Source organism: Pseudophryne corroboree, chromosome 6, assembly GCF_028390025.1.
Source record: "Pseudophryne corroboree isolate aPseCor3 chromosome 6, aPseCor3.hap2, whole genome shotgun sequence".
NCBI classification, from domain to species: Eukaryota; Metazoa; Chordata; class Amphibia; order Anura; family Myobatrachidae; genus Pseudophryne; species Pseudophryne corroboree.
The window spans coordinates 528423456-528435848 of record NC_086449.1 but is presented as its reverse complement, the minus strand read 5'-3'; the positions used below and the strand labels follow the sequence as shown (position 1 = coordinate 528435848).

General features: G+C 46.7%; 2 protein-coding genes across 2 annotated transcripts in view; one reads left to right on the top strand and one right to left on the bottom strand.

The window, feature by feature from the left end:
- TMBIM4 (transmembrane BAX inhibitor motif containing 4) overlaps positions 1-12393 on the bottom strand; it is a 48264-nt gene that overhangs the window by 26538 nt on the left and 9333 nt on the right. Inside the window, exon 2 of the mRNA XM_063927559.1 lies at positions 4254-4362. Within this exon, the coding sequence (XP_063783629.1) occupies positions 4254-4362 (109 nt within the window). The remainder of the gene's footprint in view (positions 1-4253; positions 4363-12393) is intronic.
- The window catches only part of LLPH (LLP homolog, long-term synaptic facilitation factor), a 74226-nt gene continuing 66787 nt past the window's right edge, over positions 4955-12393 (top strand). The window contains exon 1 of the mRNA XM_063927564.1: positions 4955-4977. The gene's annotated coding sequence lies outside the window, so the exon portion shown is untranslated. The remainder of the gene's footprint in view (positions 4978-12393) is intronic.

Below are 12393 nucleotides of genomic sequence, written 5' to 3'. Positions count from 1 at the left end.
GGTCTGACTGAGCCATCCGGCTTCGGTACCACAAACAGACTTGAATAATAACCCTGACCGTGTTGGTGTACAGGGACCGGAATCAAAACTGCCGAATCCAGTAGGGACTGAATGGCAATTTGCAGAACCGTCCTCTTGTCGTCCGACAGAGGCAATCCTGTCTTGAAAAACCGCAGAGGCGGAAGACAGTCGAACTCTATTTTGTAACCTTTTAACACTAAATTGCGGATCCACCCATCCGCGGATGTGTGGAACCACGCCAAATGGAACTTCTGAAGGCGTGCTCCCACAATCGGAGAACCGAGATGGGCTGGTAGCCCGTCATGCCACTGGCTTGTCGGTAACCTTAGCGTCCTGGCGAGTTGTGTTGGTTTGTTGGAAACCACGTCCGCGACCACGTCTAGCAGGCGTGGCTGTTCCTCTGCCACGTCCTCGAAAGGGCTGAGGTCTAAAGGATTTGAACGAAGGTCCAGCGTACCTTCTTCTTGATACCGGTGGAGGCAATGGTAAGAAAACAGACTTACCTCCCGTAGCCTCAGCAATCCATGCGTCCAATTCAGGACCAAACAACTTCTTGCCATCGTAAGGCAACGCCTCTATACCTCGTTTGACCTCTGCCTCCGCATGATAAGCACGCAGCCAGAGTGCTCTTCGTGCCGTAACTAGCGACGATGAAATACGAGAAGTGAGCTGACAGACGTCAGTAGACGCTGTACAGAGATACTCTACAGCCTCAATCATTTGATTTACAAGAATTATCAGGTTTTCGTCATGTAAAGCAGATTTGAGTTCTGTAAGCCATATTATGAGTGCCTTAGTGACCCAAATGCCAACCAATCCAGGTCTCAGCATCACACCTGCTGCTAAATACATGGATTTTAGCATAGTTTCTATCTTGCGATCTGAAGGGTCTTTAAGCGTAGTAGCTGCTGGCACTGGTATGGTTAATTTCTTGGTAAGCTTTGACACTGAAGAATCAACTATTGGTGGATTCTCCCATGTACATGTTACCGAGTCTGGAAACGGGTAACTAGACTTAAATCTGCGAGGTATAGAAAACCGTTTATCTGGATTCTGTCGTGTTTCTACTAACATCTGATTAAGGGATTCCGACACAGGAAAACTTATTGGACTTTTTTGTCGTTTAGTAAATACGACCTGATCATTTGTGAGAGGCTCCTCAGTTTCAGTAAACTTCAGAGACTGACGTACCGCTCTGATGAGATCATCAATGCCGGAACTGTTAAAATCCTCGCCATCTGACTCCACTTCGCCCTCCTCACCCTCATCTTGTTCCGTGAGGTCTGGCATGGAATCGTCAGAATGCAACATAGCAGACACTGGAAAATCATAAGACATATGAAATTTATCCCGTTTACCCAAAATGGATTTGGACCTTACGCAAGGCTGAGACGCCTCCGGTAGTTCTGGCGGTCTCACCCTAGACTCAGATCTTGCCGTTTCCCGCTCCTGACGAGCGGCGGTCAATTCTGATTGTAACCTATCCAGTACATTTACTAACATACCCCACGGAGGGTCCGGTGAGGACATTGGTTGTAAAACTGGAGCAGAAATGGTATTCTGAACCGAATTCACAAAACATACTGTACATGTGGTAGATCCATCCGGTAACACACTGTTACAGACTTTGCAATTATGCTTTTTAGTTTTTGCTGGTGCCTTACTCATTATGGCGACAGACAATACAACACACAAAAAAAAACAGACACTTGCACGACTCAGTAAAATAGCAGTAAGGTGTCTCTGTATATATATCTGGCCAAGTGCAGTACACGTGGCCAGTACTATGAAATGTGATCCCAAATTCCCACTAACACCCCTGCGCCTCCGGTGGAGTAGAGATGTAGTACTGGAACGTTCTGGAATCATAGCAGGAAGACACAGGAAGCATGGTTAAAATGGCCCCCATGCTTATACATATAATCACAGTGTAGTTTCATACTGATATTATTAACAGCCTGTGTAATCATCATAAAAAACAGGCTCCCTGCCAGTATAAACATCATTATATAGTTATATAAATGTGTGCTGTACTACCAACAGCCTGTTGCTGCTGTCCTTTCCCCCCCCCCCTCGCATCTGCTCCATAGCGTGCAGTGCGGGTCGGGCAGCGGGCACCCCGGGACCTGGAAGACTGGGAGCGCGTGTCAGCGCTATGAGACACGGGCAGCAGCGGATCAAGAGGCGGCCGGAGGTGCGGGAGAAGCGGCGGGCGGACCCGTTGAGAGACGCGGGTATTGTAAGAAGCGCCGGAGCAGCGGGAGAAGCGGCGGCCGGACCCGACTTCAGAGACGCGGGAGCAGTGTAGGACAGCGGGCGGCTATGTTACCCGGCGGCCGGAGCAACTGCGGCGGGCGGCAGTCAGCCGAAAGACACCAGCGCCTTCCCCACACCTCGGGGCGGCAGCGGAAGCTGACCGCCCCGTTCTCCCCACTCACATACCTGCAATTGTGCTTCTGTGATGAGGCTCCGACGGGGCTTCTTAGTAAGCGCCGGCCAGCCTGTGTGTGTGTGTGGCTGTGAGGGAGCTCTTTCAGAGAGGCCCGACACGCCCCTGCTGCTATCAGCAGCTGCACTATCCCTGACCCTGCCTTTTGGAAGGGGGAAAGGGATGTATAAAAATAGGGAAATATAAAAATAAAAATATTCAAAGTAATTGTGACCTGAGCCACATAGCTGTTACTACTTCGAGCACAGAAAAAACACTGAGAGGTACTCGGGGATATGGAGGGGTGGAGTGTTCTAAATTTAAATATTCAGTGCTGTTCCTACGGAAGCCCGTCCATATCCCAAGAGTACTCCAGTGACCCCTAGTGGATGATAAAGAAATAACCAAATACCAACTACCGTAATTAAATGTTACAATCTCATACAAATCACCTAGCTATATATTTTGGTCTGCAAACAAACAATACACCTAATCCAAATAAGAGGTTGCAGCAGACTATACAACACATGGGAGTTTTCCTGTTTACCCAGGCAGAGCATACACACTGTAATGGACAATTACAGCACATCCTACACAATTCAATTTTATTAAGAGCGTCACCTTTACACTAGCTAGACCGGAAAATCTGGATTAAACATATGATGAACAGGTTGGACGGTAACCCACCACATTATGATCCTTCTGGGGCCATGGTGAGCATGTGCAGACACTTCACGGGAAATTCAATTAAATGCGATGTTGGGACTTGATGTGCAGCTACACATCAATAATATTTACAGTAGCCCACTATCATTCAATTTACAGAACACAACACTGGGGGTGGAAGGTAAAAGGAGTGATACTGCAGTCACAATAAGCTGCCGTTATGAGCATTACTGCACCACTCTGATGGGACATGGTTAACATCACAGATATGTGTAGCTGGTGTAATACTCACTCTGCATCTCCCTCCTTATTGTTAAGGTGCATACACACTGGGCTTTTTTGCCCAGCGTGTATGCACAGCGATGATCACTGACATCGCTGGGCTGAAAAGCGCTCAGTGCATATACACTGAGCGCTTTTCCCCGCTGCCCAGCGATGTCAGCGGGGGTGAGTGGCTTTCCATAGCAGGACGCTATGGAAAGCCGCTCACCCCGCCGTTCATCTACTGGTAATACTAGCAGATAAATGGCGGTCGCCGGTGTTGAAGCGGGAGCGCGCATCAGTGCCCATCGCTTGCTCATACACACTGGGCGGCTTTGAGCTGAAAGCAGCTCAACACACCAAAAGTGAGCTGCTTTCAGCTCAAAATTGCCCAGTGTGTATGGGCCTTTACAATGAAAATCTTCTAGATGTAGCATGACAAAGACAATTACCCTAATACTAAGGGGTGAATTTAATTAGAAGTTACTTTGCCGTATCCGCTAGAGAGGTTATATGCTGCACTTCCGGTACTGCCCGAATCACAGATTTTTGTTTGCAGTGCCATAGGGCTGCGTCTGGAGTGAGATCTGGCCATGAGTGTGTCAAGCTCAGCTGCTGTTGCCGGCATTTCTATACTATTGCAATGGCAACTATCCCCCCTCATGTCTAACAACCTGAATTGACCACAAAGCTGGAAAACACCTTTAATTCAATGCATTGTAAAATATCGGATAAGGGAAAGCTACCTTGTTTTAACCCACATTGAAGTACGAGTACCAAATAAGAAAAATTCATATGGTGGCAACCTTTTGAATGTGAATAGAAAAAAAAAACAAGAAAAAAAAAACAAAAACAAAAAAACACATGGGTAACCTACCTTTCATGAACAAAAGACCGGACAGAATCAAAGTAAAGGAATACTGCAGCAGTCACAGTGGTCAAAAGAACTTGCACAAACAAAATGCTGTAGACTTTTCGGAGAAAATCTATCCAATACACAAATAACATACAGTATGTTAGGGTAATGCACATAGTATTCTAACAAGAGGAGTAATATAGGGAAATAACATAACATAAGGGTGTATTCATTACCTGTCAGAAACTGCCTCTTGTCGGAAAGGCAACAGTTTCCGACAGGTTTAGGTCAGAAGGGGTTCCGACCTATTCAATGCCGGCTGTTTTTTCCCCGACTTGTCGGAAAACACATGGATCCACATGCTTTTGTCGGAAACGCACCCAAATCTGACAGGTTTTTGCCCTGTTTCCGACAATCTCAATCAGACTTTAAAAAAAGGGGTGTGGGGATGGGGGAGGATTAGGAGGAAGAGACTGCGGGCTATAGGGACAGCAGGGCACATAGGCTGGTACCTTTATAGACGGACGTCGCCCCGGCCAGGCTCCTCTCTCCCGGCAGCAGTGTGCAGCGATCCCCGGCCGGCACTGGGCTGTGTGGCTGAGTGTAGGGATCTGAGGCTCCCTCCAGCCCCTCCCTGTGATCTCACACACAGGGACGGCTGAGGATGAGCGGGTCAGTGACAGCAGCAGCACGGACGGGACACAGGCGCTCTGCATTAGAGGACCCGCCTGTCGGACAGAATGGGGTATGAGCGGCATAGGGGCAAGTGATAGTTGTCGGGAACGGCCAAATCCGACAGACGGATTTCGCCATTTGCTGAATAGTGCTTTGTCGGAGCCTTTCCGACAATGCTTGTCGAAAAGGATCCGACTTGAATTAAATATACCCCTTAATGTTCCTTCATGACTGCAATGTCTTGCAAAAATATAACATCAATATTTATACAACTATTTATACATTTTACAATACAAATCAAACTACATAGCAATAAGAAAAAGAAAACTAATAGTTAACAATTATAGGGGTAGAGCAAGCGTACAATTAAGTACAATCTAGCCTGTTAGGTTGCTTTGTTTTTATGGAGACAATAAAGGACTTCATAAATAAGTAATTTTCTATGCGTTGGCAATTAAAACCCTAAATTACACCAGCAAGAAAAAAAATGTGTGTGTAGGCCATAAAAATGCATATTGCTGGTTTGAGGAAAAAAAAACCCTAAAGAATATAGGATGTTTAAAAAAAATTGCAAGTGATTATAAGAGATTACGAACCATTTTCATTTTTAAGGTACCTATACTCTGAGGGCAACTAAAAAGGCTCCATGCAGCAGTAAGTAAAACGTTTAGAAGAAACCTAATCACATCAGCATTTTTTTTTTTTATATGCAGAGAATGTTTTTTTTTTTGTTTAAGGCTTCATTTTTGAGGATTTTCTAATTAGCCTCAGCTAACGGTCAGCTAAAATCACGGCAGAGCGGGTAATGACTATTCAATTAATTAGCCTTTTCCTGCTCCTAGAATCAGGGAATCAATGGGTTTTCCCCACGTGTGAAACCCTCATTTTGCCATTTTCTCACTGACTTTTCTTCAAAGTTCAGTCCATAATTGGGGATTTGCACTCGGGGTTATTCCCGCTAATTGTATAGGTCCGGCTGCGGCTAACTGAATATGCTGTTTACAATATTGTGAAGATTATTTATTATTATTTTTATTATTCTTTCCCCTTGATGTGTCTTTTTTTCTTCTTGCATTTTGGAGGATATGACTATCCATTGTTCTGCTATGGCTGACTGTACCCTTTCATTATTATTTTTTTATTATTTTCTTTGCCCATATATGCGAGAGGAGCAATGTATGTGTGTGTGTGTGTACACACACATATCATATTTATATCACCGGCCTACCAGAGTGTTAGTTGCATTGTACTGCTTTACAACACCTGAAACATGTGCACTATCAATGATTTCAGCCAGTATATTTCCTGTCTCTCACTTTGAAGGGATTGGCATCCCTCCATTGTTGGCAGCAGGTGCATATCATTCAGGTTTTACCAAGTTGCTGGTGCTGTGAAGCGCCAGATTTTTATGTGTATGTTTATCTTGCTAAAGGATCTGCACACTTCATAAATATTACAGTTACAGAACAAGCCAAAATGTTCCAACAATAAACTTAGTAATGTTTTTAAACAAAAGTAGTTATTAGAGTCATTTACTTGCATGCTAACACCACGGGGTATATTTACTAAGCTCCCGATTTTGACCGATTTGGTGTTTTTTCATCAAAGTGTCATCTCGGGAATTTACTAAACTCAAATCTCGGCAGTGATGAGGGCATTCGTATTTTTTTTGAAGTCAAAGAAAAAAAATATGAATGAATACACCATCGGTCAAATACGGCTGTTATTTGATACAACTCGGTAATTTACTAAAAATTCTATTTCACAAACACTGCCGGCAATAGCCAAACACTGCCGTGAAAAAATACAAATCGTAAAAAAAAACAAGCAGTTTTAAAATAGACCTGCTTTTTTTTACCGTGTTCTGATAGGCATGCACGGATCCGTGAGATCCGTGCATGTTTATCAGTGGGAAGGGGTGTGAAAGGGTTAAATTTAAGATAAAAAAATGCGTGGGGTCCCCCCTCCTTAGCAAAACCAGCCTCGGGCTCTTTGAGCCGGTCCTGGTTGAAAAAATATGGGGGGAAAAATGACAGGGGTTCCCCCATATTTGATCAACCAGCACCGGGCTCTGCGCCTGGTGCAAAAAATACAGGGGACAAAAAGCGTAGGGGTCCCCCGTATTTTTTGTACCAGCACCGGCCTCCACTAGTCAGAGAGATAATGCCACAGCCAGGGGACACTTTTATATAGGTCCCTGCGGCCCTGGCATTAGATCACTAACTAGTCACCACTGGCCGGGGTACCCTGGAGGAGTGGGGACCCCTTAAATCAAGGGGTCCCTCCTCCAGCCACCCAAGGGCCAGGGGTGAAGCCCGAGGCTGCCCCCCCCCCCATCCAAGGGCGGCGGATGGGGGGCTGATAGCCTTGTGAAAAAATAAGAATATTGTTTTTTGTAGCAGTACTAAAAGTCCCAGCAAGCCTCCCCCGCAAGCTGGTACTTGGAGAACCACAAGTACCAGCATGCGGTGGACAAACGGGCCCGCTGGTACCTGTAGTACTACTACAAAAAAAATTCCCCATATTTTTTCAACCAGGACCGGCTCAAAGAGCCCGAGGCTGGTTTTGCTTAGGAGGGGGGACCCCACGCATTTTTTGGGGGGGATTTTTAACACTTTAATTTTTTTTTAAAGGTGCACAATGAAGCCCTGCACGGATCTCACAGATCCGGCCGAGATTCATTGTGTTAATGTCGGCAGTGTTTTACTATTCACTCCCGTAAAACACTGCCTGAAAATACGAATGACATCGACATCGGAATACTCGAAAAAGCAGAATACGACAGCATAGTAAATGAGTCGTAAAAAATTCAAAAAGTTGCAATTTCACACATTCGATGTCATTCGTGTTTGAACTTTAACCTCATTCAGTAAATTACGAATTTTAGTAAATATATCCCCACGTCTGGTTTCTACTACATTTTAGAGAGTTTTGTAAAATTTTGTCTCATTCCCGTAGCCAGATTGTGACTTTAAAGTAAACAAGCACACGTTTATTTACCTGTCTGAAATTAAAAAAAATAAGAATTTACTTACCGATAATTCTATTTCTCGTAGTCCGTAGTGGATGCTGGGGACTCCGTCAGGACCATGGGGAATAGCGGCTCCGCAGGAGACAGGGCACAAAAATAAAGCTTTAGGATTAGGTGGTGTGTACTGGCTCCTCCCCCTATGACCCTCCTCCAAGCCTCAGTTAGGATACTGTGCCCGGACGAGCGTACACAATAAGGAAGGATATTGAACCCCGGGTAAGACTCATACCAGCCACACCAATCACACCGTATAACTTGTGATCTGAACCCAGTTAACAGTATGACAAACGTAGGAGCCTCTGAACAGACGGCTCACAACAAATAACCCGATTTTTTTGTAACAATAACTATGTACAAGTATTGCAGACAATCCGCACTTGGGATGGGCGCCCAGCATCCACTACGGACTACGAGAAATAGAATTATCGGTAAGTAAATTCTTATTTTCTCTAACGTCCTAAGTGGATGCTGGGGACTCCGTCAGGACCATGGGGATTATACCAAAGCTCCCAAACGGGCGGGAGAGTGCGGATGACTCTGCAGCACCGAATGAGAGAACTCAAGGTCCTCCTCAGCCAGGGTATCAAATTTGTAGAATTTTGCAAACGTGTTTGCCCCTGACCAAGTAGCAGCTCGGCAGAGTTGTAATGCCGAGACTCCCCGGGCAGCCGCCCAGGATGAGCCCACTTTCCTTGTGGAATGGGCCTTGACAGATTTAGGTTGTGGCAAGCCTGCCACAGAATGTGCAAGTTGAATTGTGCTACAAATCCAACGAGCAATCGTCTGCTTAGAAGCAGGAGCACCCATCTTGTTGGGTGCATACAATATAAGCAGTGAGTCAGACTTTCTGACTCCCGCCGTTCTTGAAATATATATTTTCAATGCCCGGACCACGTCCAACAACTTGGAATCCTCCAACTCGTTAGTAGCCGCAGGCACCACAATAGGCTGGTTCAGATGAAACGCTGACACCACCTTAGGCAGAAAATGAGGACGCGTCCGCAGTTCTGCCCTGTCCGTATGGAAAATCAGATATGGGCTCTTATATGATAAAGCCGCCAATTCTGATACTCTCCTGGCTGAAGCCAGGGCCAGTAGCATGGTTACTTTCCATGTAAGATACTTCAGCTCCACCGATTTGAGCGGCTCAAACCAATGGGATTTGAGAAAATCCAAGACTACATTAAGATCCCACGGTGCCACTGGGGGCACAACCGGGGGCTGTATATGTAGTACTCCTTTTACAAAAGTCTGGACTTCAGGAACTGAAGCCAATTCTTTCTGGAAGAAAATCGACAGGGCCGAAATTTGAACCTTAATGGACCCCAATTTGAGGCCCATAGACAATCCTGTTTGCAGGAAATGTAGGAATCGACCCAATTGAAATTCCTCCGTGGGGGCCTTCCTGGCCTCACACCACGCAACATATTTTCTCCAAATGCGGTGATAATGTTGTGCAGTCACCTCCTTCCTGGCTTTTACCAGTGTAGGAATGACCTCTTCCGGAATGCCTTTTTCCTTTAGAATTCGGCGTTCAACCGCCATGCCGTCAAACGCAGCCGCGGTAAGTCTTGGAATAGACACGGTCCCTGCTGAAGCAGGTCCCGTCTTAGAGGTAGAGGCCACGGATCCTCCGTGAGCATCTCTTGAAGTTCCGGGTACCAAGTTCTTCTTGGCCAATCCGGAGCCACTAGTATCGTTCTTACTCCCTTTTGCCGTATAATTCTCAGTACTTTTGGTATGAGAGGCAGAGGAGGGAACACATACACTGACTGGAACACCCACGGTGTTACCAGAGCGTCCACAGCTATTGCCCGAGGATCCCTTGACCTGGCGCAATACCTGTCCAGTTTTTTGTTGAGGCGGGACGCCATCATATCCACCATTGGTTTTTCCCAACGGTTCACAATCATGTGGAAGACTTCTGGATGAAGTCCCCACTCTCCCGGGTGTAGATCGTGTCTGCTGAGGAAGTCTGCTTCCCAGTTGTCCACTCCCGGAATGAATACTGCTGACAGTGCTATCACATGCTCTTCCGCCCAGCGAAGAATCCTTGCAGCTTCTGCCATTGCTGTCCTGCTTCTTGTGCCGCCCTGTCTGTTTACGTGGGCGACTGCCGTGATGTTGTCCGACTGGATCAACACCGGCTGACCCTGAAGCAGGGGTTTTGCCAGACTTAGAGCATTGTAAATCGCTCTTAGCTCCAGTATATTTATGTGAAGAGACATCTCCAGGCTTGACCATACTCCCTGGAAATTTCTTCCTTGTGTGACCGCTCCCCAGCCTCTCAGACTGGCATCCGTGGTCACCAGGACCCAGTCCTGTATGCCGAATCTGCGGCCCTCTAACAGATGAGCACTCTGCAACCACCACAGAAGAGACACCCTTGTCCGTGGCGATAAGGTTATCCGCTGATGCATCTGCAGATGCGATCCGGACCATTTGTCCAGCAGATCCCACTGAAAAGTTCGTGCGTGGAATCTGCCGAATGGAATCGCTTCGTAAGAAGCCACCATCTTTCCCAGGACTCTTGTGCATTGATGCACAGACACTGTCCCTGGTTTTAGGAGGTTCCTGACAAGTTCGGATAACTCCCTGGCTTTCTCCTCCGGAAGAAACACCTTTTTCTGAACCGTGTCCAGAATCATTCCCAGGAACAGCAGACGTGTCGTCGGGGTCAACTGAGATTTTGGAAAATTCAGAATCCACCCGTGTTGTTGCAGCACTAGTTGGGTCAGTGCTACTCCGTCTTCCAGCTGTTCTCTGGACCTTGCCCTTATCAGGAGATCGTCCAAGTAAGGGATAATTAATACGCCTCTTCTTCGTAGAAGGATCATCATTTCGGCCATTACCTTGGTAAAGACCCGAGGTGCCGTGGACAATCCAAACGGCAGCGTCTGAAACTGATAATGACAGTTTTGCACCACGAACCTGAGGTACCCTTGATGTGAAGGGCAAATTGGGACATGCAGGTAAGCATCCTTTATGTCCAGGGACACCATAAAGTCCCCTTCTTCCAGATTCGCTATCACTGCTCTGAGTGACTCCATCTTGAACTTGAATTTTTGTATGTACAGGTTCAAAGACTTCAGATTTAGAATAGGTCTTACCGAGCCGTCCGGCTTCGGTACCACAAATAGCGTGGAGTAATACCCCTTTCCCTGTTGTAGGAGGGGTACCTTGACTATCACCTGCTGAGAAAACAGCTTGTGAATGGCTTCCAATACCGTCGCCCTGTCTGAGGGAGACGTTGGCAAAGCAGACTTTAGGAACCGGCGAGGGGGAGACTTCTCGAATTCCAACCTGTAACCCTGAGATACTACCTGCAGAATCCAGGGGTCCACCTGTGAGCAAGCCCACTGTGCGCTGAAATTCTTGAGTCGACCCCCCACCGCTCCTGAGTCCGCTTGTAAGGCCCCAGCGTCATGCTGAGGGCTTTGCAGAACCCTGGGAGGGCTTCTGTTCCTGGGCAGGGGCTGCTTGCTGCCCTCTCTTACCCCTTCCTCTGCCCCGAGGCAGATATGACTGTCCTTTTGTCCGCTTGTTCTTATAGGACCGAAAGGACTGCGGCTGAAAAGACGGGGTCTTTTTCTGTTGGGAGGGGGTCTGAGGTAAAAAAGTGGATTTTCCGGCAGTTGCCGTGGCCACCAGATCCGATAGACCGACGCCAAATAATTCCTCCCCTTTATACGGCAATACTTCCATATGTCGTTTGGAATCCGCATCACCTGACCACTGTTGCGTCCATAAACTCCTTCTGGCAGATATGGACATCGCATTTACTCTCGATGCCAGAGTGCAAATATCTCTCTGCGCATCTCGCATATAAAGGAAAGCATCCTTTAATTGCTCTATAGTCAATAAAATAATGTCCCTATCCAGGGTATCAATATTTTCAGTCAGGGAATCCAACCAGACGACCCCAGCACTGCACATCCAGGCTGAGGCGATGGCTGGTCGCAGTATAACACCAGTATGTGTGTATATACTTTTTAGGGTAGTTTCCAGTCTCCTATCCGCTGGATCCTTGAGGGCGGCCGTATCAGGAGACGGTAACGCCACTTGTTTTGATAAGCGTGTGAGCGCCTTATCCACCCTAGGGGGTGTTTCCCAGCGCGCCCTAACCTCTGGCGGGAAAGGGTATAATGCTAATAACTTTTTTGAAATTAGCATTTTTCTATCTGGGTTAACCCACGCTTCATCACATACATCATTTAATTCCTCTGATTCAGGAAAAACTACAGGTAGTTTTTTTACCCCCCACATAATACCCCTTTTTGTGGTACTTGTAGTGTCAGAGATATGCAAAGCCTCCTTCATTGCCGTGATCATATAACGTGTGGCCCTACTTGAAAATACGGTTGTTTCATCACCGTCGACACTAGATTCAGTGTCTGTGTCTGGGTCTGTGTCGACCGACTGAGGTAAAGGGCGTTTTACAGCCCCTGACGGTGT